A 27,428-nucleotide genomic window follows, 5' to 3' on the forward strand; every position below is an offset into this window, starting at 1 on the left:
GGGACTCCTGCCCCCCCACAGCCGCTGGCCCTGGCCTCCAGCATCACTATCCACGGCAACGACCCACATGCCCTCAGCTGGAGCCGGGCTCTCCCTAGCAGACAGCCAGCGACGCCTCCTGGCACAGCGAGACAAACTTAAACCCCCAGAACGAGTGACTAAAGAGCGGCCCACGCTTGCGCACACAGCACACGGCCCCACGAGCGGACGGGCACCTCGGCGTCCCCAGCAGTCAACGGCCACCTCAGTCGCCCTCAGGGTCGTCACTGGGTCCCAGCAATCACTGATGACCCGAGACAGGCCCGGGACAATCCCGTGTCCATGCCTCGTTCTGCTGAGCGGTGACAGACCCCACACTGCCCAGGGTGGCCTGGCTTTCAGAACTGCGCCACATGGTGACAAGGGACCTGCTTGTCCTCCTGATGGTGCTTCAGGCTGGGAGCCCCCCGAGACAGGCCGATGGACGGAAACTGCGCTCTGGGCTGTCTTTGGAATCGGGGAAGCAGTGTGGGGGGCACAACCTCTAGGGCAGGCCTGCCCACAGCACCAAGGAAGTCTGCACTCGAGGACCTGGGCTGGGGGTGACCGTTGCTGGTGGCCGGCATCGACCAGCCTCTCTCTGAGGACCCAGGGGTCAGTTAAGGTGGAAGGCAATCACCTCAGAAAGCAAGCACCAAAACAAAGGGACCGCTCCAATCACACCTGAGCCCACAGATGGAGTCCCTGTCACTCGGAGGGGACCCCGATTCAGGAGACATGTAGGACCCCAGGGCCACGCACTCGTAAGGCAAGAAGAGCCGAGAGCTAGGCCCTGGGTTTAGGTGACCTTCCTGACGACCGGTTTCCGGCGCCCCTCGAGGTGGCTGTGAGAGTGGGTTGGGGAGCGCTGGTTTTTGAAACCCACTCTTCTTGGCATGGCTGGCAGGGGCAGTCTTGACCTCTGCATTCTCTCATCTTTCCAAGCGTGCAGGGGTCGCCATGGCTCCTCGGACCCGAGCGTCCCGATCAAGGGGCCACAGTGGCCCGAGCCTCACTCTCATGGTCCCCTAGAGCAGGCAGGTCTACCCACGGGCAGCGGGCGGAGGTGGGTAAGCTGCTCCCCGAGGGCCTCCGAGGGCAGGTCCGGGTCACTCAGGGCTGCGCACGGGAGGCAGCGCCCTCCCTGCCCCAGGGGCCCCTCTGGATGCGGTGTGGCTGGGCTGGCGAAGTCACCCCGGAGGGCACAAGTAACACACGGGCAGCAGGGGCAGGGGCCATAGCATGGTGGCCGATGAAAGCCCCTCTCAGCACGGATCGGGAGGGCTGCCCCAGCCAAGGAGAGCAAGCAGACGCACGTGGAGCCAGGTGTCCCTCACACACCCCCCGGCATCTGTCTCAGAGAGTGCATGCACTCCTGCCCGCGTGCAGGGCTGAGTCCCCGGGGAGAGATCCCCGCCCTATGGCGAGCTCCCACGCGGGCCTGTGGTCAGCCCCTGCCACCTGCGTCCACAGTCATGGCTGTGCTGTCCCCCAGCCTTTAGCCTGCTGCCCGGCCTGACACCAGAGCCCCCGTCCGGCCCTTGGTGTTTCTCCCCACAGAGCAGCAACGGCGCCCCTGCAGGGTGGCAGTGGGGGGGGGGGGCGCGTGCACCAGGGGATGAGAACACGGGGGGCGGGGGGACGCTGGGAGGGGACGTGGCTGCATTCAGAGGAGGGAGCCATACATGTCACAGAATCCGACCTGACCTGCCAGACCCGCTGGGGCGCTATCAGATAGGAGATAAATGGCCTAATTAGCCTTTTTAACAGATAATTGCCTTGCAGAGCCCAGCAACCTCTCTCCTCCACACTTACTGCTCACCACACCAGTGCGCATCCTGGGCTCTGCTCTCCAAGAGTGCCGGGCCACGTGTCCCCAGCAGGGCAGGACCGCCATCATCTGTCCCCGGGCCAGCTTGGGGCTCTAAGGAAAGCCAGCACCGTTCTGGCCTCTGCAACATCAAAGAGACCAATAAAACCCCACTCCAGGCTGACGGGCAGAAGTCCGACAGGGTGCGTACACGGTGCGGGCCCCCTCGGTCCCAGCTCTGCTTCAACGAGGCAACCCATCAATTATGGGGGAGGCCAGGGGCGAGAAAAATGGAGAACGCGCTAAAAACAAACGGCATGTGGTTCTGAGGGGGCCATGTGTTTTGTTACAGGCTCGTGGAAGCAATGGAAACCAGATGTGGCCTCGGCAGGCGCCAGGTGAGCCCACAGCCCGTCTCCACCACAGGATGCAGCTGTCGGCACAGGCCATGGACCGCAGCCGCGCAGTGACATGGGGACAGTCAGCCCGGTGCCGACTAATGCCAGAAAATCCACAGCCAGCTGAGACGGGGTCACCGGTGCCCAAGTCCAGCTCGGCCACGGCCATCCCCAAGGCACACAAGGCCAAGACGCCTGACCGTGAAGGACCCAGTAGGGCCATCAGAGGGGCAGGTGCAGGCCACCCGTTTCCCTCTTCAAGTGGACTTTCTCCATCCAAACTGCCAAGCCCAGCGTGGGACACTAAGGTGGCTTCTGACCCCTCTGATTTGTTTCTCTGGGGAACCCCGCCATTCCCCGGGGCCCTCTCTCCAGGGACCCCAAAAGGGGAATCTTTCTGCCAGCCCTTGTCATCCCAAGAAGGCTAAAGAGAGCATGGCCCGCTCCTCCAAGCCCCAGGAGAGACTGTTCTCCCACAGGGGAGGTTGTCGGGGGCATGGATGCCAGGCTTTCCAAGCCCAGGGACAGAGACAGTAACAAATCTAAGGGCCACGTGCCTTCCACTGCCGGCAGGCCCGGGCAGCAAGGACCCAGGGCATGTGCAACTCTCTTGCCAGCCTTTTGGGACGTTTTCTTTTGTCAATCATGGTAGGCCGGGAGACCGGGGCTCCCACCTGGGGCAGGCACTCCTTAGCCTTCACTGTCAAAAGGCACCTGAAACTCACGGGAGGATAGCACTGCTCCCCCCCCCGAGGGGACTCCCCCAGAAGGGCATGCCAAGCAGGCAGCCTGGCAAATCTCAATCCAAGTGGGGGTCTACTGGCAGGGGAGCAGATTCAGACACACATAGACACACTATTAGTGTGAATGCCTAAAACCCAGCCATAGTCAGAGCAGAAGCCCCCAGAATGGAGCACACCACCCCCCCCAGTACCCAAGCCTGATGCCACTCAGAGCTGCTAGGGGGTGCAGGGTCAGCATGGAGGAAGCCCTCCTTAACCCCTCCCACCTATGCCTGGGATGGCCAGGGACTCCAAGAAAACTCTTCTCTCCCAACCAACTCTGGACATGATGGAGCCCCTTCTGTAGCCCAGAAAGCCACGCTCAGAACCACCCTGCACCCTGACAGGCAAGGTCACGGAGGGGGGGGTCACAGAGCCACACTGCAGCAGGCCCTCCGAGGCAGGCCTGTAGCTGCAGAAGGCTGCGTGGGTCATGCCCTCCCCACGGGCTGGTGGGCCAACAGCAAGGGGGGACATTGAACAAAGGCACAGGGCGTCGCTGACCTTGTCCAAGCAAAACCCGGCTTGAACCCTCATCCCCAAATCAGAGCAAGCAAAAACGACAATACCCCCCACACACTTGCTTACCTGTCAGCGCACCAAACGGCGGGCACTGAGCTCTCCGTCCTGCTGTCCTCCACAGGCAGGCGGCTGTACCTGGCCCCTGGAGGCCCCCTGCCCTACTCTCCCACCAAAATAGGACCAGGGCGGGTGAGATAGCCTGGAATTACCACTTGCACGCCACGCCCCTGAGGTGACACTGCAGGACGCCCCGAAAAGGCTGCAGGGCTGGGGGGGCCATGTGCATACCTGGAAGTTGCGTACCTGGGAGCCGAGCCGCCTCTGCCTTTATGATGCCCTCGGCCTCTTCAATCCGGCCAGCCAAGGCTTCCTCGGCCAAGTCCACAGGGGCCTCCTCACTCACAGACAGCGTAGTGTGTGTGCTGACCACCAGGATGCCCAGGCCAACCCAGAGCACCACCTGGACAAGACAAAGACCCAAGGGCAAAAGGGGTCAGGCAGTTGCCGCACCCCTGCCCTGCACAGGGGAGGAGGGGGCATGTGGGCACAGTGCACAGCAGGAGGGGCTGGGGAACACAGGGCACTCAGGCCGTGGTCCTGCTGGCCTTGCCCACCACTCGTGTTGGCCACTAGGAGACGGTGGCCCCTCACTGGTGAACGTGACCGAATCATCAGCCAAACCTGCTAGAGCTGGGCTGGCCATGGAGGAAGGGGCAGGCGAGGGGCAGGCTGGGGGCAGCGTGAGGGCAGCCTGCAGAGAGCAGACCCCCGAGCCCACCAACCAGGCCTCCTGGAGAGCAGGGGCCAGACCCACCTGCACCTGTGGCGGCAGAGGTCAGGCTCCCTGATGGCTCTGGCCAGAAGAGCAAGGATCTCAGGGCAGCTGCCTAACCCTAAGGGGGCACTTTGGCATCCCACACCTCGCCCAACAGCCGTGCAGAGGGCCCAGTGTGCCATTGGTCTGCCTCCCATGTCACCCACTGAGTGGGACACACCCAGAGCTGCTGGCACAGACAGGGAGAAAGCCACGAAGGAGGTGGCTCCTCAGCCCCCTTCAGCGGGGGGGTGCCCATCGGGGCTGCCCAGTGACCGTGCTGGACGCGCTGCTGACGGCCGAGGCTCCTCGTCCCCAGCCCCATCCCTGCTGTGAGGGAGCCGGGCTGGTCACACATGCAGCCCTCAGCAGTTCAGGCGACCAGCCCCGCGTCAGGCAATGCCGTCTCCTCCTGCAGCGCCTGCCTGAAGATACGCACGCGCTGTCATTGGTGCAGATCACTGCCCTGCCTGCGCCCGGCCTGCCAGGCCCTCCCCAGGGAGCAGTGGCTCCTGGTCCTGCAGAGTCCGCGGGAGAGCAACCCACAAGGCGACCTGCTCCAAGAGCCAGGGAGACCCCGTTGCTCACCTCTCTGCAGTCTCACAGCCAGGATTCAAACCTTTATCTCAAAGGCATGTTGACTTTAAAAAACCAGTGAGCCATTCCTGAGTCCAACACAGCTAGAGAACGGCCTGCACTCACAGAGGCGGGCCAGGCCAGCCAAGGAAGGCCTCCAGGACAAGTCCATTCCTGCGCCGCTGCTCTGCAACACGGCACTGCTCCGGAGCCCACAGATGCCAAGGGCAGGCTGAGCTCTGAGGTCAGCCATGGGTCAGGGGGGCCTGTGGACTCCTGGAGGCTCTCAGTGACCCCCCCAAACCCACCTGCCATGGCCAGGTGCAACAGGGCTACCCAAGGTTCGTGCACAGATTTGGGACGCCAAAGCAGCATCCACAGACTCCACAATACACAACTTGGGATCAAGAGCTCCTGACTGTGACCACGTCGGCCCCCAAGTATTCTCCTAAAAATGCGAGTAGACTTAGCATTAGCATATGACATCTTCTTCCCAGGAAGGTAAGATTCGTGGGGCAATGATGGTGTCCAGAAGTGACCGAGGTCATTTTTGAAAGTTAAAAGAGAAGGACAGTTCATTTTTTTAAGATTTTTTATTTATTCACTTGAGAGAGAGACAGGGAGAGAGAGGGAGAGCACGAGCGGGGGGAGGGGCAGAGGGAGAGGGAGAAGCAGGCTCCCCGCTGAGCAGGGAGCCCGATGCGGGGCTCGATCCCAGGACCCTGGGGTCATGACCTGAGCAGAAGGCAGACACTTAACCGACTGAGCCACCCAGGCGCCCTGAGAAGGACACTTTAAATCCTTGCATTTTGTATTTCCCCAACCCAACCAACAGCAGAAACGACCTTGACAACAGAAATGACAACAACAAAAGCTTCTCTCCTAACTTGGACCCTTAGCCCAAGCTTGGCAAAACCAGGGGCTTGGCCTGGGGGCCCCACGTGCCATGGCGTCCCAGAGCACCCCTCAAGCCATGACCTGTAGCCTCCAGATCTGTTGAGGTCCCCGACTCAAAAACAAAAAAGCACCTATGGGGGGAGGAAGCATTCACTTTCACTGCTTACACGTAAGCCTGTCTGAACAACACACAAGTTCAAATTCTGCTCCTCCTGATGAAACACACATGGAGGCAGGGGCTCCAGCCGCCATGCAGCCACACACCCCGATTCTGGTCTCCAGGTCGGTGTGCAGCCCGCCCGCAGCCCACGGATCCCAGCTGGAAGGCCTGGGAGCCGTGCTCTGGTGGAGGTCAGATGGCGACCCGTGGGCGGCTCGCTGGCTCCAAGTCTCAGTGTCACGTATTCACTGACTTATGGCCTTCCAGGAGCACAGCGCCGGCCTGTGACCGGGGCAGGCCCCTGCTCTCTCCTCGGGGCCCCTCCAGCAGCTCCTGCTCCCCCTGCTGGCTTCCAGGCCGCAGTGCGTCAATTCTCAACACCTCCACCCAAGTCCAGACCTCTCTCCAGTCTGGAGAGATTCTCAGATTCTCAAGATCAAGAATGAACTCATGATGGCAGAGAAAGTTCCTTTTCGATTCACTAAGGGCGCATTGTGTGTCCATAGTCCTTGCTCCTCCTACGACGATGCTTCTCAGGACACTCCTCCTTTTGAGACTTTCTGCAGCCCAGTCCTGACACATCCATCACCCACGCACCCCTGTCCAGCTCTTCTCTAGGCCTGTATCCAGCCATCAGGTAGGCCAGGGACAGCGGACCCCGGCCTGACACTGGGTCCACACCTTCCGCGGGAGAAGCAGCCAGAGCTCCCGGGACAGAAGGGAGAAAGGAATCAAGCAGGTGCCCTCCGGACCCAAGGTCTGTGCACACCAAACTCCAGCCACATTGCCAAGTTTGTCCCTTGGAAGATCCATCTTCCTCAAAACACTAAAGCTGCATGTTTGGAAATAAAGCACAGCAGTACATACGAACAGTTTGCCCCGGTCAGACGGTCCATTCCAGAACTAACTTGTGATACACAAGTCATCAGGGCACTAGGTCAGAGAGAGAACCTTTACCATCTTCACAAATGGCTAATGCACGTCAGTGCACTTTCTGGATTTAGAAACCACAGTAACACAGGCACAGACGGACGCTTCTTTAACACGATTCCACATGCGTTCACGTACGTGGCTGCAGAGGTGTGTGAATGTGCATGTTCACTCCCACGTGTGAAGCCACGGCCACACCAGGCTCAGCAGTTAAAAGCAGGAGCTCTCGTGGCTGCATCAGGAGACGGCGAGCTGGCCCCGCACGCTGTGGGCCCCACGGCCATCCGGCATCCTGGGAGGTGCGGCTGCACCCCACACCCGTGACTGCACATAAGGCTGCTAAGTACACACCACAGATTCGCCGGAGCACACAGACAACGACACTTCCTAAATTAAGCTACAGCTTCAAAGAATTCCGATGAGACTGAAAAAAACAAAAAGCTGGACTTGGTTTCATGAGTCAGATCAGCTAATTCAACATTCATATGGGAAGATGAAGAGGTGAGCATATCCAGAAACATCATCAATAAAAGTGAGGAAGAGGGATCAGAATGAAAATGTTTCCCAAGGGGCGCCTGGCTGGCTCAGTCGTTGAGCGGCTGCCTTCGGCTCAGGTCATGATCCCAGGGTCCTGGGATCGAGCCCCGCATCGGGCTCCCTGCTCAGCGGGGAACCTGCTTCTCCCTCTCCCACTCCCCCTGCTTGTGTTCCCCCTCTCGCTGTGTCTTTCTCTGTCAAATAAATAAATAAAATCTTTAAAAAAAAAAAAAAAAGTTTCCCAAGCCGAGCACCCGGCTGGCTCAGTCAGGAAGTGTGCAATTCCTGATCTCAGGGTTGTGAGTTCCAGCCCCACCCTGGATGTAGGGATTACTAAAAATAAATCAATAAACTTAAAAAAAAGTTGGATCCAAATTAAAATAAGAGTTTCCAGAGCAATGCACCACGGAGCGGGGGGCGCTGCCAGAGCTACAGCGGCAAGCAGCGTGGCCGGTGGCACAAGGCGGCAAGTCCCAAACTGGGCCCAAGTCCGTACAAGACCTAATACGTGGGAGTGGTAACCCTGCACGGCGGTGACCGAGCCCCAGTGAGCTGCCAGCTATGGAGCCTGCTTTGTTTCTTACCCCGAAATAAAACACAGATGATCAAAGATTTAAATGAAAAAACGAAGTCATGAAAGCACTGGAACTAAAGAAAGAATGTTTAAAAATAATACTGAAGAAGAAGGGCCCTTTTTTTTTTTTAAGATTTTTTATTTTATTTATTTGTCAGAGAGAGAGAGCACAAGCAGGGGGAGCAGCAGGCAGAGGGAGAAACAGGCTCCGTGCTGAGCAGGGAGCCCGATGCAGGACTCGATCCCAGGATCCCAGGATCACGACCTGAGCCGAAGGCAGATGCTTAACAACTGAGTCACCCAGGCGCCCCGAGGAAGGGCCCCTCTAACAATGACTTTTTTTCCCCTAAAGGAGTCCGAGGGACTAAAACTCTGGGACTTGACAAACAGAAAAACATCTGGGCAGTGGGCTGGTTAATTTCTTCCTGCCATCACGAGTTCCCAAAACTCACTAAAATTGCCCAATTGAAGACACTGGCAGACAACCTTCGCCACCCAGACTGCTGGTGAGACCTTGGACAAAGGAGGTAAGCACAGAGGCCCCAAGAAGTCAGGTTCCTCCCGATCTGTGGTGCTGAGCACCGGGCAAGAAAACGGCAGCCTGGAGCTTGCATGACACTTGGGCAGGTGCCAGGGGTGAGGGGTGAGGGGGTGAGGACTCTCACAGCCAGAACTCGGGCAGCCACAATTCTCAGAGAAGGGCACCCATATTCTGAGTGCAATTCTCCCCTAAGGTACATGCCAGCTATGCAGAGAGGCATACAGAGCAGCCACCAAGCCAATCAAAGCTAAGCAGAGAATTTAGCCACGTGAGGGCAAGGGCGTTTAGCCAAGACCCTGAGAGGGCTGTGCCCTAGGAGTGACGCAAACCAGGAACAGACTACCCTTAACCGAACGCAGGCCTTCTGCCCACCCTCTGTCTGCTGGAAGACAGCATCATCCAGAACCTCTACCATTTCTCAAACACAATGGCCACAAACTACCAAGCACACCAGAAGACAGGACCAAGTGACAGAAAACCAAGAGGCTGCAAAGGATCAATATAAATAAATGTTGGCAATTTAAAACAATAATAACGACTCGTGATGTTTTATACATAAAATTAAAATACACAGAAACAATAGCACCGAAGGCCAAAGGAGGGTAAATGAAGGCAAAATATCCTGGGATACTTGCCTTGCCTGTGAAGTGGTAAAAACAACTTACAGTCAACTCTAATAAACCAAGGATCCATATTAAACTGCCTTGTATAACCATTAGAACAGAAATGTGCAACTCCAGCTAACAGAGAAATAAAAAATGAATACTTAAAATGTTTGATTTATCCAAAGTCAGCAAGAAAGAAACAAACAAAAAAGAACAGATGGGACAAGTAAAAAACAGAGTAAGACAGAAGCTTTAATCCCCCCAAAATCAGTAATTACATTCATTCTAAAGAGTCTTAAATATTCCCATTAACAAACCGTACAAAAACAAAACAAAACAAAAGCCAACTGTATGCCGTTATCTAAGGCCCACTGTAAACATAAAGGCAGAGAAAGATCATAAAGAAAAGACGAAAACCCTGTAACTGTGTAAATACAAATCCAAAACAAAGCCAGGTTAGTCACACTCTATCAGACAAGGCCAACTTTAAGGACAGAAGCATTTCCAAAGATACAAAGAGACGTTTCACAGGGAAAAGGGTCCGTTTAATAAAGATATAACCGTCCTAAAACTGTATGCTCCTAATAACACAGCTTCAAGATAAAAAGCAAAGACTGATACACAGCTAAAAGGAGAAATAAACAAATCCACAATTACAGTGAACTTGTCATATCTTTCCCATAACGGATAAACAAGATTAAAAAAACAGCAAGAACACATAAAATCTGACCATTGCAGTTAGTAAACCTGATCTAACCATACACGGCCCACTGAGCGTCCATCAGAGCAAACCATATGCTGGTTTGTCCCAAAAGTAAGTCTCAAAAATGTCAAAGGACGGAAATTCAAATTCTTAACTGTGTGCTCTCCAGCCACAATGGGATCATGGTAGAAATCAGTACAAGAGATTACTAGGAAATCCCCCGAAGTCTGGACATCTAAAGAAGCCATGGGCAAAAGAAGACATAAGGAAAACTGGGGAATATGCTGTGACTTGAAGAGTAGGGTCAGTCCTTCAGTCCGTGGTTTGGTACAACCCTGTCAAAATCCAACATGGCTGTGCAGGAGGAGGCTGGCAAGCAGACTTAGCTGCGAACGCTCAGGGCCAGTGACAGAAAGACCCTCTGGGAGAAGAATGAAGGTCGAGGGGCCCGTCGCCCACCATGAAGGCTCACTGTAAAGCCACAGCACTCAGAGCAGGGCCACATGAGGACAAGGACAGACTGACAGACCAGCCACAGAGGTGTCCCCAGCACTCCCCCCAGGTACACGGGAGACTGACGACAGCAGTGCCACCACCGTGCCGGGGAAGGGGGGTTGCAATCAGCTAAGAGCCTTCACCCTACCTCCCCATCCATTCCTGACAGAGCACACATCTGAATGTGGACAATAAAATAAACAGCTTCTAGAACATAACCTACAAGGCTATCTGCAGGACCTTATAAATGGGCAGCACATAAAAAGCACCCAGCCAAAAAGAAAGGTGACAAACTGAACTATGCTAAAATGAAGAACACCTGAGGTGCCTGGTGGCGCAGTCAGTTGGGTGTCTGACTCTTGGTTTTGGCTCAGGTCGTGATCTGAGGGTGGTGAGATCGAGCCCCAGGTCGGGCTCCAAGCTCAGTGTGGAGTCTGCTTGAGATTCTCACTCCCTCCCCCTCTGCCCCTCCCCACTGCACATGCTCGCATGCACTCTCTCTCTAAAATAAATAAATCTTAAAAAAAATAAAATAAAATGAAGAACACCTGTTGGTGAAAAGGTATCATGAAGAACATGAAAAGATAGCCAAGAGTGAAAGAAAACATTTTTGATCTGTACTTCTGAAAAAAGATTTAGATCCAGAATCTTAAAAACTTCCACAAATCTTTAAGAAGACAACCCGGGAGGTAAAACGGGGCAAGACATAAAAGACTTTCACAAAGGAAGGCACTCACACGGCTGACAAGCACATGAAAAGGTGCTCAACATCACAGTCATCTGGGAACCGCAAACTAAAACCCAAGGAAGTACCACTGCACACCCCTCGGAAGGGCAGCATGCGTGAGAAGGACAGCAGAGGCTAAAGCAGCTAGAATTCTAACGTGGTGCCGGAGGACTACTTTGGGAAAACTGGAAAAAGCTTGGCAAAATCTCCTAAAGCTGGACAGACGTAACCCCAAGACCCAACAACCCTGCCTCGGTGAGTCACGCACACGCTGGACACACATCACAGATTAGTCATGTGGAGAGCCCCGCTGTGTGCTCCGGGGAGACGGCGCAGTGTCCTGCAGCAGCGAGAATGGGCAGGCTGCCCCACCCCACGGCGACATGGCTGACCTCAGACGTGACGCTCGAGTAAGGAGGCCAGACACACACAAACACTGTTGTGTCCTAAGACTCTGTTTATCCCAACTCCAAGGACAAGCAAAACTATTCCCAAACCTTAGAAGACAGAGGAGCAGTAACCTTTGGAGGGGAAAGACTGTGAGACGCCTGGGGAAGCTTTGGGTGCTGGAATGTTCTAACCCTGCCCTGGACGGTGGCTCCGTGGCTGGGTTCACTTGGCAAACAGTCATCACACTGTATGGAGAATTAGGTGCTTTGCTGTATGCTCGCTGTACGGCACTCCTGAAACCGTTACCGAAACATCCCAAAAGGAAAAAGCTCAGTAAGCCCATAAAAGGTGAGCAAAACACATGGACAGTTCACAGAAAAAGAAATGCAGTAGCTTATAAACACACAGAAAGATCCTGACGTCCCTGCAGGCTGCTGAAGGGGAAAGAGGCCTGGGCTTGTCTGGGAAGTGACAGCATTGACCTCTGCGTGGGCCGTGGGTGAAAGCCACCCCGGCTACACACGCTCATCCTCTTGGACACAGGGATTCCTTCTCCAGAAAGCTTCCTACAGACACGTTCTCAAATCCATCCCAACACTCGCATACGCGGAGAACCATCGTAGTTTTGTCCGTGACAGCAGAGCACGGCAGAGGGGACCCCGCCAGACAGCCCCCTAGTGAGACAGTGGGGGATGGGAACGGGGGAGGGGCACAGGGCATGCCGCACACGCACACACAGAACACGGATGATCCAGCCACCGTACTAACACATACTTGGGGAAAAGCGGTTCAGTCTTCGACGCTCAGATGAAGTAAGCTGGTCTCACTCACACACACACACACACACACACACACACACAGCCCCGGGCCCCTGGGAACCCTCTGTACATACAGTGGTAGTGGCCTGGCCTGGCCCTGCATCTCCCAGATCTTCAGAACCAAGTACCTTTTACACTAAGGAACTCTCCTCTGAGAACATGATCCCAGACCAATCCTGGGCAGGGATGAGCAGCGCTCACCTGGGAGGAAAGGGTGTTCTTGTGGATTTTCTTATAGATCAGAGCCGGGCAGATGAAGCAGATGAGACTTCCCATCGTCGCTCCCGTGAGGCCCAGGATCGTCTCCACTGGGAACGAGAAGCAACAGGAGGGGGTGAGCGCCAGGGGCTCCGGCAAGGGCCTGAATGACGGCTTTCGGCAAGCACAAGGCGGGCAAGCCAGCCCTGCTGCTAGGCCTATGTACACACACCTCCAGAACACCAGCGGGAGCGGGGGCACAGCCTTCTGTGCCCACAAGCAACTGAAGGGTATCCTGATACCACAGACAGAGAACAGTGTGGGATCAGCAGCCCCGTGAGAACCAGAGGCCGCACCTTTCCAGCCAGGAGTCTCAGGCAAGCTCCCTACTCCCTGCACCTCAGTTTCCTGGCCAGTGAAATGGAGGCAACGTGGCTCTCTCCCTTGACGGTGTGAGCCTCGGTGAGGCAGGAGGAGCACGTGTCTTCCCGCGGGGCCCAGCACCGAGAGAGGCCTACAGCACCGCACTGGCTCCCCACAGAGCATCTGGCATCCAGTGGGGGCTTCTCAGATGGCGGCTCATCTTAAATCACCACCCTCTCCACCGCACTCGGCGAGTGACAGAGCAGGATGGGTCCCAGGACACGTGTGTGTGCCTGGCTGGTTCGCTGGGCGAGCACACATATGCTCCACTCAGTATGTGATAACGTAAGCTCCGTGTGTCTGGGAGGAAGCGTCTGACAACAAGAATCTCGCTCAGGCCCTTCCCCTCCCTTGGTGACGCATCATCAAACTCAGGGGTCAACAAACAGTATCACCACTGATTTCACCCATCAGGCTGGCACCCCACCCGGGCGTCAACCCTGGGGGTCACCTGCTCAGGTTTCCACATGCTTGTGGCTCCTTGAGGCTGCTACACTGTCCCATGCCTTTCCCGGGGCGGGGAGGAAAGATTCGAAGAGAGTCTCTAGATCTTCTTTTAGGAGACTAGAGAGGGCGATGTGAGACTCTGAGCGTCTTGGCTGAACACGGAGACTCCAGGCAGTGACAGCCCCAGGGTCCCTCCACATCACAGCAAGGATGGGGGACAGGCCCGGCGGGAAACCAGTCCCCAGAGCAGCCCTCCCACTTACCGTTGGGGATCATGACTCCGCCCACCATGGTTCCGAACACGACTGAGAGGGTAAGTGCTTTAAACCGCAGAGGGGGCATGTAGCCTCCAGCAGCAAAGGTCCCATCTTTTTGCTGGGTGAAAGAAAACAAAAAGGTTTTGAAATGACTGATTTCCTCTCTGCTCTCTAGCAAGAATGCCCCTAAAGGGCTCTGCCGGTGCCCCAGGTGGGTGTGCGTGGGAGTCCGGTAGGTGACTCCAGACACAGTACGACTTGGCTGAGCAGCGTTCATGTGAAGCCGTAACCCAACCCATAACCCAACCCAGCAAAACGCCGGGAAGGGATTGCTCCTAGCATCAGGCATGGAACGTAAATTTTACAACTTTGTTTTGAAATGTAAGCAGCAAGTCCTTCCATTTTCCATCAAAGCAATGCATGAGAGAGATTAAAAACAGGACCACCAGAAGCCAAACCCAGCTCCACAGAGCCAGGCTCATGGTTTCCGAGTGCAGCAGAACCCCCCGGGGGCACACGCTCCCACGCACACCCGTGTGTGGTCAGTCCTCATTTCCAGGTGCTTCAGAGAAGAAGGGAAGAGGGCACGACGTAGCATAACCAAACCCAAAGTTATTCCTCCTCCAAGGCCCATGCACCAGAAGCACCTTCCGGTCAGGTAGCAGGAGTGAAGCTTCTAGAGCAGTGCTGGGCACACAGGAAGGGCTGACCACGGTTCCTATTCCTGAGCTGGGAAAACACCACACCAGGGGAGCCTCAGAACCTTCCATAACTAGAATTTCAAATCACCCCATTTCCACAATAGCCCTTTATGCAGGTGGCTTTCTTAGGATGGACTGACGGGGCTGCAGCCCCAATTTTTGATTGACCTTAGAATGACAACTTGCACCGGCCCGGCAAGGAGGGGTGTTAGGGCTACCCCTTTTGACCCCAGGACTCATGCCTAGAAATCTACCCAATACTCCAAGAGGAGAGGGAGAAGGGGGAGCTCTACGTGTGAAGGTCAAGAGAGAGCTAGCCGTGAGAGGTCAAGCGTGAAGGACCCACAACAAGCAGAGCATCCCACAAAAGCTGGAAGAGCAGGAGCGCAGAGGTGCCACGGGTTTCCATGGAGACACCCGGCGAAGACAGGAGGACCCTCACTGAAAGGACTCCAAAGAGAGGCACAGAAACGCCACGTCATCCGCGGGAGGACGGAGGGATGTAGGTGACTTTTCTTTCCTGATTTGACATCGCCTCTGATGCCACTGTGGACTTTGTTTCTTAAATGATAAAAATGTATTACATACAGCAACACAAATGCTGTTCGTACACTACACATCGGCATCAAAGCGGGAACGACGGAAGCCCACGGCTCACAGTGCTGAGGCGGGCCAGGGAGCTGCCCCCACCGCTGCCCCCAAGGGACAAAGTGCTAAATCAGGCCACGTTTGGCGCCCAGGGGCTTGCCCAGCCGACGGAATGGGGGATGAGGGGTCAAACCGGAGGGGGGAGGACGGCCGGTCCTTCAGGGCTCTGCCTCCGCCATGAGGTGCCGTCTCTGGTGGCAAGACCGGCGGGAAGCTGCTCTGAGCACACGCCGACCACATGGACAGTGAGGCTAGTTCTAGCTGCTCTGAAGGCCCAGGTGCCCGGCTTCCCCAGTCTGGCTACTGGACTCACTGTCTCCTGGAGTTCTGAGACCCCCAGGCGCCCCCTGCCACCCACCCTGTGGCCTAAATGTTCAATGTGTGTGGCCGCCAGGAGTGCTGGCCGACACGGCAGACCACGCTCACGGACCTCCGGCCAGAGATACAAGACTCCATCATGGAGAAAAGCTGCGGGCAGGTCTGTCTGTGGGCTCCTAAGACAGGCAGGGGTTCACCCCACATCTTGGGGCACGAGCCATTACACAAGAACCTTTTGTTTTTAACTTGGCAAAAGTGAGAGAGCCAAGAGAAACCTTTAGTTCCAACCCATACCTTTGAAAACTTCTCGTTAAGGACTAAGCCGGGCCATGACCGCACACATGAAAGTGAACGGAATTCAGCCTGTCATGGCGTCTCTGGTCAAACTCTTAAAATGTCCAGTTACACAAACATAAAAAGCAAAGCGCACTGACCCCCATGCTCATCTGCCGACCTGACTGTGGTCGGCGCCTGCCTAGGAAGCCAGCTCTTCTGCATTCCCCGTCACTCCTCACCCCTCAGGGTTTCCTGCTCCATCTCTGATTCGGGGGTGACACCCAGGGGCTAGGGAGTCGGGACAGGGGCCTGACCTGCTCGGACACTGGGCACGGCTTCACACCTACTGTGTGGACAGACCCCTGTGTGTTCTGGCACCATCTCTTTTCTCCAAAGTTGGTTTTTAAAAAAAAAAATCCCTATTAAAAGACTTCACTTTAACTGAAGCTCTTCCATTTTTAACTAGGAAAAGCTCCCCCTGCCACAGCCCAGAAAACTAAAGAACTAGCACAAGGCAACAGAAGAAGACATAATTAAGATCAGCAAAGTAACATTTTCCCAGTGAAGTGTTGCCTGAAGGGCCTTAAGAATCTTACCTGCTGCTCGAAAAGCAGCGTGTTCAAGGCCTGTCGACACGGCAGGATCATCATGGGGAAGCCCACGGCCACTGACATCATGAAGCCCACTCGCATCATCTCCGTCACCAGGTTGGAGGGAAAGTGCATCAGCACGTTGCCTGCGGTGGCCTCGGTGAAGCTCACATAGCCAAAGCAGCCGACCTGCGGCAGGGCGACAGCGGGGGGGCGCACGGTCCGGGAGACAGCCCACAGGCCACCCCACAAGCAGCCTGAGCAAGACCATGCTGCCCGCGGGACTGCTGGCCCGCAAACCGCACGTCCACAGACGGAAGGCTCCGCCGTCAGGGAGGGTCCAGTACACTTCCCGTGCAGACAACAGGCACCAGGGCAGTGAGCTACCGCGTGGAAAGGAAGTCTCAGGATGCCCTGTGAGCCCCGCAGAGCGGCCGATCTTCCTGTGGGGCAACATCCAAACCCAGGGACCGCGGGGAAAACCGTGCTCACGGTGGACGGCCCCACCACATGGACAACACAGTGCGTGGACCATCTGTAGAAACTAACAAGAACGTGGATGCCGCAGAGCTCGGGGAAACAAGCTAGAATCTCAGTGCACTGCTCATTTTACTTGCAGTGTAGAAAAACAGAACAAATGGAAACATGAGAACCAGAAGAAAAATACCAAAATGTTAACTGTAACTGCACTGTGGGCCAGAATCAAAGATTATTTTCTTCCTCCACTATTTTATACTCCCCAGTTTCTGTAAACAGACGTGCCCCTTTCCACAGCAGATGAGCAGAGGTCTCGGAGAAGTGAGAAGAGACTCCCAGCCAGTGTGACATGGGAGCAGCCCATGCTGAGGTGCCTGCACGGCCCCGGGATGGGAGTGGTACGGAGGGGCAGGTCTGCCCCATGGCCACCAGTCCCCGGGTGGGAAAGGAGCAGTGGGCAAACCTGCCCGGGGCCGAGAGCCAAGCCCGTTCCTGACACGGGAGAGGAGGCGGCGGTGTGAAAGGGCGCCTACCGTGACATAGAAGGCAGTGACCACGTTGAGGGAACAGGCGAATATGGAGCTCATGGTTTTCACCGACGGTTCATCCAGACTGTCGTAGGTGGGCAGAACCTGGCTGTGTATAAAACGAGTGACTTCGCCAAGCAGATTCCAGAGAAAGACACATCCTCTGCCCTCCCTCATTCCCAGGTCCCCGGTCCCCAGCTGAGTCTCCAGCACCTTCCTTCCAACCACACCCACTGCCACGGTAACTCAGGGCCGCAGCCGAGGTTTGGATGGCAGAGTGCAGCCAGAGCACCCCTCCAACAAGCTCTCTGTAAACATTTCAGAAGTGCCACCGAATGAAAGGCCATTTGTCCCGCAGAAGCAGGAGTGGGACCACTGCACTGAAGCAGCACGTGTTTACAGGGGAGGCAGGAAGCGGTTCAGAGAGAGCATCGCCGTCAAAAGAACAGAAAGTTAAACAAACATAAGCAGGGCCGGGCCACCTGCCCTCGCCTCAGTGCTGCCGATCGGAGCCCACAGGGACAGAGAGCAGCTTCTGTCCCACGCGCGGCCCAGGGCCAGCAGCACAGTGCTGCCGGCTGGTGGGCGGGACACGGCCAGCGGGCTCTCTGCAGACAACAGACAGTCCCTGAGGGGAGCAGTGGGGAGGGCCAGGGGGGTGGGCAGGGAGGTCTGTGTGCAGACCCGGGAAGGGAAGCTACACTCGGGGGTGCCCAGAGAGGCGGCCACTCTCCCTCCTGTGTGCTGTGGCGTCCCAGAGGCTGAGGGAGAGGGAGCCATGGCCAGCGGTCACGCATGCCGGATGCCAGCTGGCAGGGGGGCGTCAGGGTGCAGAAACTCATTGCCAATAAATGGACAAGCATAACAATGAGTGGAGCCAAGCCCCAAAACCACCTTCGAGAAAGGGAGAGGAGACGTCACTGAAAAGCAAACAGAACTGGTGGGAACTGTGCTCCCCAGCTCGGGCCCCCGGGCCCGTGGGGGCACCCACAGAGGGCAGGGGTCGCCCCGGATAGCTGTCCTCCCCTCGGCCTGGCGGGAGGGCGCCAGGCAGCACCTGCCCATGCAGCCCAAGCCGATGGCAGAGGGGCTGGAGGGGAAACAGTACCAACATCTCAATGCCAAGCAGCTCCTTGGGCTGGGACAGGGTCCACGCCAGCGAGTGCCAACTTGGGGGAGCGGAGTCAGACCCCCAGGTGGGGACTTCCCTCCCCTGGCCCCCAGCACACAGCAGGAGCTGCAGGTGCTGTGGGGAGGGGTTGTGCCCAGCGCGGGGACGTGAACAAGTGCAGAAAGCCCAAGGCGGTGGCCCCCCTCTAAGCGTGTGCCCCGGGAACCCGCTGCTGGGAGCCACAGACGTCCACGACGACCCACCTCGGCACTCCGCAGAGCGTTCCCAGACCACCCACCTTGCCAAGAAGCCTCCATGACTCATTTTACCCGAGTCAGATGGAGCCTTCCATGTGCAGCCCCAATGCACAAACCCGGGCCTCCGTGTGGACCAGGCTCCTCTGTGCTCAGCACTCTCCGGGCTGCTTCTCTGCGCCACAGGGCCTAGTGGTTCTGCACCACCAAGTACTCGTTTACTAGGAAGTAAGATCAGGAAGGGCCAGACAGCAAAAGCAAAGCAGAGGCCTGGCCCATCGCTACAGAAAGGATACCAGTCACGCAGCCAGGGCCTGGTGGTCTGGCGGTCACCAGGCAAGCCCCTGTCTCTCACGCACTCTGGGGCAGAGACACAGTGGGAGGGGAGAGCTGTCTCTGCCCTTGGCAAATGCAAATGTTTTTACGGGTGGGGAGGTCAGCAAACGGGTCACCCCAAGCTCCGCGGACCCCCTTGCCAGCCACTCACTGGGGAGAACGTGGGCGTTATCCATAGGGCCGACGCTCTCTTTGAGCAGAAGAACAAGCTGTGGGCTCACAGCCCTTCTGGAACCTATCATTTGGCCTAAGAACCAAACCCAACAGAGGTGGGCTGGCTACTCTGTGGTCACCACCAAAAAGCCCAACCACAGGTTTATTTTTTAAAAAGCAAACTCACAGACAAAAAGGACAACTGGTAACAAGGTAAAAGAATGTAACTTCTGTCACCAATTATAAAGGGGACATTAAACAGCAAGAGTAGAGCGTGTTCTGGTGGAAACCGAGCTGCCAAGAGAGACAGTAAGTGGGAAATGACGACTTGGATCTTGCATGTGGGTGTAAACACAGCAGCACGAGCAAATTTTATCTGCCACATTAGTTTACGATTGGCACAATACATGCCCACTGGAGCTATGGGGGGGCCGGCTCTGCCAGCCCCCCTGTGCACTGATGGTCTTTTCCCGTCCATGCCGGATTTACGCCTCTCTTTTGAGCAGGTTACTGTTCCGACCGGGCATGAATCACTGGCTCCTGTCATTCGGTGGCGAAGGTAATGCTGCTGGAATTATGGAAATAGCCTGCTCTGCATTCACAGAGCTCCGCGTGCCAGAGAGAAAACACACTCGCGCACGCGCACACCCCTCTGAAGACGCCCTGGCGGCAGTCGGAAGTCAATGTTTGTGCAATTTCCTTTTAAATATTCTCACACGAACAGCTCAATTCTGGCAAAATGCTTGGGACTGTGTGAATCAGATGGTTTGGGGCTGTTCTGTGTTCCCCACAGCCAACTCTTCTTGGGGGGGGCGAACTGGGCACTGTCCCCAGTACTGCCGGCAGCACGTCTCGGGAATAAAGTCGAGTTCTCTCTCGATAAAAATACACACAGCTCTCTCCCTCGACTTGGAGGGGGAACAAGTCACAATACAATGAGACAGTACACGTTGGTGGCCTGCATCACCAATTACAGAGAACAGACAACGCCCACCTCCCTGCATCGACCCCCCCCCCCCCGGGGCACACTCCCACGCCTCGGGCCCCTGGGGAGCAGACAGTACTTACGACTGGCAGGCGAAGGACATGCCAAAGATGGGGATGCAGCGGAAGACGCCCTCCCAGCGCACATAGCTGACCCGCTGCAGCCACTGCCCACTGAACAGGCCGTGTTTGAGGGACGAGAGCACGATCTGCAGGAGGGTAAGGGATGAGCTCGGTGCAGATCAGCACACGAGGCAGACGCGGGACCCCAGGCCCGGCCGGGCGGGCTCCTGACGCTGCTGGGGCCGTGCTCCCCGCAGCTCGGCCGCATGCTCCCCTGTAGGTAAGACCTGGTGCCGCCGGCCGGGGGCCCCGCACCCCCAGTTTGCTGCCCTGTGCTGTGCCGCGAGCTGGACACACACAGCCGGCAGGAGTTCCTGCTGCAGGGCCTTCCTGGCACTCAAGGCAGCTGCCCATGCCCTGAATGCACACAGCAGACGGGACAGAGTGAGGCCCGCCCGCCATGCCCACCTCAGTTGCCTCAGGTGACGGGACGGTCCCCACAAACTTGGCAGGCCCTTCCCAGGCCCATCTGGACACTTTCTTCTTTTTTTTAAGTAGGCTCTGCGCCCAACATGGGGCTCGAACTCAAGACCCTGAGATCAAGAGTTGCACACTCCACCGACTGAGGCAGCCAGGGCCCCCCCCCCCCCCACACACACACACTAAAAGACAAACCCCCAGAGGACAGGGCTGTCTGGAGAGTAGTGTAACCATCACTGGGCAGCCCTCACAACTGGGGGATGCTGGGAATGGCCACCCAGTGCTCAGCTTTCTAAGGAAAAGCTATGGCAAAGATTTTCACTGCGTTCACTCAGGAGCGAGCGGGTCTGACCCTCGCTGTCAACGGGCAGGCCCTGGGCTCAGGCCCCAGAGGCTCCCACTCAGAGGCCTCCAGGCACTCAGTAGGAAATGAGCGTTCTGAGCATGCATTCCATACCGGCCCCCGAGAACTGGCTGGCTATGAATGTTCCTCTAGAAAACAACTTGACCCCTTGTGACCAAATGCTGGCGCCATGACTCCTGATCACAAACTACACATGAAATGTCTTTCTGTAAAACAAGGAGCATCTACACTTTGTTTCCTGGGGAACTGGCCGCACCCCCTGCCCTGGCACCCTTGCTGCCCTGATGGCCCAGGTTCAGGTGGCCCACGTGCCCCACCAGGGCTCACAAGGATGACTCTAACATTTCCCCAGGCTTTTAAGCACCTTCCCGTCACCCCCAGGAAACCCCAGCACTCACCACAAACATGAACACGGTGTAGAACATGAGGGCCATGGCGCTGAAGGACTGGATGGAGGCCATCATGTTCCTCTGCAGGCTGAGCGGGAGCACGATGCACAGGGACACCGCAAAGAGCAGGAACACACGGAAGGTGCCGATCACCTGGGGGGAGCCGAGTATGCTGGGCAGGCATCACCCCTGTGGATCCCCAGTTTCCAACCCGCAGGCTTGGAACTAACCCCACAGCATCCAGAAGCTTCTTCTAACCGACCTCAGGTGGCTGGTCTCACCCTGTCCCCCGGTCCCCACGGGGCTGAGATGCAGCCCTGCAGGAGCGTCACAGGAAGCTGCCCCAGGAGCAACCGCAACCACACCAATGCACCGGGTCCCAAGCATGTTCTCACCTGAAACCCAAAGAGCCGAGCAAAGAAGTTGGACCCCAAGTCACCAATCACAACGTAGAAGGCCATGCAGGTCCCCAGCATCAGCCCGATCATGCTGCAGAGAACGAGGTCGGGTTGAAAGGGCCCCATCCTAGCAGAAGTCCACCAACTCAGCCCCTCGCCGAGACCCGTCCCCACCAACACAGCTGGCTCGTGACCGCCTGAGGCTGGCCCGGTGAGATGCGATGCCCCGAGAACTCTGGCCTGCAGGCCTGAGCTGTGCCCGGTGCACTTCGCTCTTTTACGCGGAACAAACGCTGAATGACTAAGCTTTTCTCTGCACAGGAGGCTGTGTGCGACCTTTCCAGGGCTACCAAACCGTACTGTGATGCTACACAAGTTAAAAGAACGATCAACTCCTTTCAGAGGGCTGCTCTTCGGCATTCACGATTCCCTAATTTACAAGCCTAAAAGTGCAATTTCCCAGCAACTTTTTCATCCCATAAAACTCTACTCGAAAGGGAGAAAGACAGGACATTTCCAGTTTCATGCTGCCTCAAGGTGACTGTGGGGGGGGCTGGGGGCACACGGGTTTCGGGAGCAGGGCTGAGCTCCCCGAGGTCCCCATTTTCACAACTTCCTTAGTAAGACTTATATGGGACTTTCGCCCTCGACATGAATCATTTTAAGGGTAACGATAAATTGAACCTTCAACTATTCAGTAAGTGACACGTGAGAAAAGTACCACCTTGTAAAGCAGTCCACATCCGAGACGTGTGGCTCAGCGTGAAACGGCCCTCAGGCTTCTCCTCAGGACCGAGGGGGTGAAGCCGGCAAAGCGCCACCACGTACCTGGTCTCCACCAGCATCTTCCCGACGTTCCCGTAGGCGTGCAGCGCTAGTGCAAAAGAGAACCGGCAGTCAGTCCGACGGCATGACGAGCGCGAGCAAAGACACCGCAGGGGGCTGGGAAGGGCCATTTGACAAAAACCTGCTGGTCCAGCATTTCAAGGGTGTAAGGAGAGCATTTTAAGGTTCTGGTCCCATGCTTTTTCCAGGTCTACCATCAACAAATGGAAACCACAGAAAAACGAACAAAAAGGCGAGAAAGCCACAGGCAGTTGATTTTTTTTTTCATTAAAAACAACAAAGGAGACCTGTCCCCGTGAAGGGGCAGTCTCCCACGTGCAGCCGTGGAGGAGGCGCACCCGGGCCGGGGCAGGGCACGGACAGTTCCACGTTTCCATGGCCCGCGCCAAAGGGACTTGGCTAAGAGCTTTAGGTTCACCCTCTGTGATTCCAGAGGAAAACTTAGAGAATCCTTTCTAGTGGGGCACTCTGGGGGGAGGGACAAGAGGTCCCAGGCCTGCCCCCCTCAAGGTAGACAACAGTGTGTCCTACAGTGGGATGGAGCTGTCTGTCCTTCCTTCCTGACAGCAGAACTGCTCTGAGCAGAGGAGAGATTAAGAGCTGGCTTGGCAAGGCCCCTCCCAGGACCTAACCGTGGCCTCAGGAGCCCTGCATGCCCCCACCCTCTAGGGAAGTTCCCATCTCCCAGGAGCGACCAGAAAGGGGTGCGTGTGACAGCCCAGCCCAGCTTCCTGTTCTGAGGAGACTTGCAGAGCAGGAAACATGCAGCCAGTTGGTGTGAATGAGTCCAAACAATACTCGTCACTTCTCAATGACTTAGGAAGAGGTACAGCGTTGCCAAATGCAAGGGAGCTTGGCACAGCACACAGAGGACAGAGGCCGTGAATGGGCAGAAGGCCGGTCAGCAGCCCAGGCCCCTGCCTTGAGGGTCATGCCGGCCTCCCTGGCTTTCTGACTCCTGGCCACAGACTCAAGGCCAAGCTGAGACCTTCACAAACTAAGGACTCCAGTCAGCAGGCAGCAGCCCAAGGCCTGCTGTCACCCAAGGGAGGCGCTCCGAGGCTCCCAAGGACAGCTGCTAGGAAGCACGCCTCTAGACAGGACACATAATTCAGTGCCCCACAGACGTGGCTCCGTTCCTGGCTGTCCCTTCTCTGTGAGGAAGGTGAATAGCCACGGCGCATCCCAAATGCTCAGAGCAACTGCCAGCAAAAATTCCAGAACACACCTGCATCCTGGACAGCGAGGCAACAGACGGTACTCTAGCTAGTCAGGGAACCAAGGTGGGAGGGGGCACTCTTCACCCAGACACCCAGAACGACATCCCAACAGGGCTGTTCCAGTTTCTGGCCTCCCCACTCACCCCTGTCTTTACCTGGGCTCCCCCACCCTCCACTTCAAGTGCAGATCCCTCAGCAACCTCCAACCCCGAGTCTCAAACAGAAATGCCCAGCAGCACCCTGCCCTTAGCCTCCCACCTGGCACGGCACTGGAAGGGCAGAGGGGGCCCAGGACTGTCCCTCAGGGGAGGAACCACAGTGATGGACCAGCCCCAACAGGCCAGCAGGTGTCTGCAAAAGGGGTGAAAGGGGTTCTGAGCAAGCATGCCACTCTCTGGGACGGGCACTCTGCGGCCAACAGGCCGGGCCACATGGGGACTAAGGGTAGACGTGGCCTCATCCCAGCCCAACCGGTGCTCCCTTGCAGAGCAAGGACAGGCATGAGGGAGGCTCTCCCTGTCCTTCCCTGGGAGGCCAGGCAGCAGCTTCTCCTCCTGGGAGTCACTGCCTGGCTTGTGGCTCCAAGGCTGCTGTGGACACAGGGCTGACTCCTAGACCACCTGGTTCAGTACAGGACCCCGGCCCCACTCCCGCTCTCTCCACCAGCTATCCAAAGCCTCCTCCTGACCGAAGCCCAGCATCAGCAGGGCAGAGAAGGCGGTACGCACACCAAACTGTGTTGTTCAAGCGAGGAGGGTGACCTCAACCCAGCCGTCCCCAGAGCCAGGCCTTGGACTGCATTTGATTCCCCAGTGCCACGGGCACAGAGGACAATAAACATTTGTTGGATAAATGAGGGTGTAGAGACCCCCAGGCATCAGAAAGGTTGCCTTTACAGCCCTCACGCCCAAGCCACATATCCACGCACGTGGGTCACACATCTGAAGACCAGCAGGGAGAAAACTGGCTGGACAGGCCCTCAGCAGGCCCAACCCCAGGCCCAGGAGTGGGCAGCAGGCTGACCAGGACCCCAGGACCACAGACTCAGTGCCAGAAGCATCTAGTGCTCACAACTGAGAGCTCAGAGGCCACACTCAGCACAGTGAGGTCTGGGCCTTGGGGTGGCCCCAGGGGACTAAGACCACTGGGGGAGGCTGCCTGGCTGGCATGCCTATCTTCTGAAAACAAGGTTAGGAAAGTCGACACAAGGGCACCTGGGTGGCTCAGTCGGTGAAGCGTCTGCCTTTGGCTCAGGTCATGATCTCAGGGTCCTGGGATGGAGCCCCGCATCGGGCTTCCTGCTCGGCATGGAGTCTGCCTCTCCCTCTGCCGCTCCCCCTGCTAGTAATCTCTCTCACTCTCTTTCTCAAATAAATAAATAAAATCTAAAAAAAAAAAAAAAAAGTCTACACAAAGCAGGATACACAGGGCGAGGGAGTGTCAGGTAAGAAGTGGATGAAATTCACCAACGTGGCCCAAGAGCAGCCACCAGAACACCACAAAAACACAGAAACTCCGTCCACAGACATGGCACCAGCCCCGTGATTCGGCTGGCAGAGCTCACCCCGCAGCAGACGCCCGCGCGCCACTCACAGCGGAGGGGGCGGCACGGGGATGGCCGCCAGGGGCTCACCAAACTCAGGAACCGCAGCAAAGTCTCACTCACATCGGGGCGTGGCAGACCCCCTCCGTGAACCCACCCCCCACCCCCCACCCCTGCCGTGGAGCCCACTTGGGTGAGCTGCGTCTGCCACTCCAGCCCCTGCGGTCGCCAGGTCTGCCCGAAGGCCATCTGGCCACGTCCCTGCCCCCAACGCTGCCCGATGGCCACGGATCCCGCAGACGATGCATGTTGGGGCCCGGGGCTCTGCCAACAAAGGCTGTCTATCCCGGACCCCAGGGCACCGGGATGCGGCGAGGCCTCCTCAGGCCACCCTCTCCAGCTGTGGTGCAAGCTCTTGTGGGGTTTCTCGCCCAGGAGAAGGCAGAGGATGAGGAGAAAGACCCTTTCAGTAAGTCTGCCCAGGAGCAGGAAGGCCGCTGACCCACAGGGTCCAAGAGAAAATCTCCTCTCTTCCCGTCTAGGACTCCTTTCCAAGCGGTGGGGTCTCCCTGTTTCTGAGGCTAGACCCAGGGCAGCTGACACCGCAGACGGGGCCACGGGGTCTGTGGGAGCTCACAGAACTGAGCCATCTCGTTTAGGACCAAAGGCACAACTGAAGACCACTGGCGGTTTGGGATCTTTTTTGCTTCGAGCGCCAGGCTACACTCACCACGAGCAGCTAAAGGCAGGAGCCCCAGGCAGCCCCGCACAAGGGTGTCCACCGTCTGCCTTCCCTGCAGTCTCTCACATCCAGCCAAACCAGTTTGCCTTCTTAGGGACTTTCTAAGAATACTCAGACCGCTGTCAAAAGCCACCAACCTCTCTGGTGTAGGGTCACCTGTCCTCTGTCAGAGCAGAGCCAAGCACTTTGTGGGACGTCTGCTACGGGAACCCCGCCATATGTTGACCCTCGGGGGGGGGGGAGGAAAAGATCACCCCGAAGGCCACAGGCCTACAGGCGGAGGAAGGGGCACCGGGAAGCACACTGCATCCTGAGCCGCATGAGGTCATGTCGGCATGGCTCGTTTACCTGTAACTGTCACTGCCTCAAGTGACTCCAGCAACAGCAAGAGCCTGACAGCACCATTCTCATCGGGAAGGAGAGAAGGAGGCACTCCTTCAGCTCTGAGGTCAGAACAGATGCTAGGATCTCGGTGCCAATGCAAAGCAGACGAACTGGAAGGGAACCAGAGGTGGCGCTGCCAAAAGCCCACGCGTGGACCTTGCAGATGTTTTTATTTTGTTTGGCCCCTTGGAATCTGCACACCACTTCCTCTCCGCTGTGAGAGGGAGAGCAGACCCGGCACCCCGGCCACACACTGGTGGGCGGGGGCGGGGGGGGGGGTGCAGCTTTCATCAGAAGCCCAGGGATTCTGCCCAGCTCCTGAGAGCCCCCAGGCCAAATCTCGCCAGCACAGAATGCAGAGCACAGCAGCCTGAGGGCGGCGGGAAAGTCAGGGCCCTGCCCTCAGAGCCAAGTGCCCCAGAAACCAGTCCAAACCAAAAGGAAGCAGAAAGCACAGCCTCCGCACCCTTGGCCCAAATCAAAGGAAGAAAGACCTAAAGGAAATGAAATTACAACCCAGAGCATCAGGAAACAGCAGCGCTAGAGAGACAGGGGACTGAATCCCGGCCACCGGCCCGGGCCCGACAGCCTTCTCCCCCCCCCAACATAATTCAAAGCAGAGAAGTGCCGCAGCCCCCCGGCAGGCAGCTCTGAAGGAAGGCTCTGGGGGCTGGGGAGCAAGTGCATAGGGGGCGCTGAGGGCCACTGGTCCCGCCTGAATTTGGACGGGGAGGCTCTCTCCACAGGTATTTGCATAGACGGGAAACAGGAGAATTAAGTGTCAGCTCCTTAGTGAAGCGTGTGTCTCCAGGAACGGTTTTTAAAAACAGCATTAAATTTTAAAATAAGGAAGAAAACCTGCTGTTCAAGGAACTCTTTAAGCATAAAGTGGAAGGAAAGTAAATAAATACAGGAGCAAGGCCCCAGCGCCCAGATCTCGAACGCTGCACTTCCCAAGAAAGGGCTTGGGGATGCCCAGCCGCCATGCTGAGCGCCGATGTC

At 56.9% G+C, this 27,428-nt stretch overlaps 1 protein-coding gene across 5 annotated transcripts in view; it reads right to left on the minus strand.

The window, feature by feature from the left end:
- The window catches only part of SLC38A10 (solute carrier family 38 member 10), a 39,122-nt gene that overhangs the window by 7,978 nt on the left and 3,716 nt on the right, over positions 1 to 27,428 (minus strand). For 3 of the 5 annotated variants that reach the window (XM_027567594.2, XM_027567597.2, XM_035724703.1), the window contains exons 3-11: positions 22,520 to 22,565; positions 21,689 to 21,782; positions 21,303 to 21,446; positions 20,082 to 20,206; positions 17,166 to 17,268; positions 16,162 to 16,344; positions 13,629 to 13,740; positions 12,499 to 12,605; positions 3,819 to 3,990 (exon numbers count right to left, since the gene is read on the minus strand). In XM_027567594.2, coding sequence (XP_027423395.1) covers positions 3,819 to 3,990; positions 12,499 to 12,605; positions 13,629 to 13,740; positions 16,162 to 16,344; positions 17,166 to 17,268; positions 20,082 to 20,206; positions 21,303 to 21,446; positions 21,689 to 21,782; positions 22,520 to 22,565 — 1,086 coding nt within the window. The remainder of the gene's footprint in view (positions 1 to 3,818; positions 3,991 to 12,498; positions 12,606 to 13,628; positions 13,741 to 16,161; positions 16,345 to 17,165; positions 17,269 to 20,081; positions 20,207 to 21,302; positions 21,447 to 21,688; positions 21,783 to 22,519; positions 22,566 to 27,428) is intronic. The other 2 variants (XM_027567598.2, XM_027567596.2) reach the window with 1 other exon arrangement.

This window comes from Zalophus californianus, chromosome 16 (assembly GCF_009762305.2).
Source record: "Zalophus californianus isolate mZalCal1 chromosome 16, mZalCal1.pri.v2, whole genome shotgun sequence".
In the NCBI taxonomy this organism is placed as follows: domain Eukaryota; kingdom Metazoa; phylum Chordata; class Mammalia; order Carnivora; family Otariidae; genus Zalophus; species Zalophus californianus.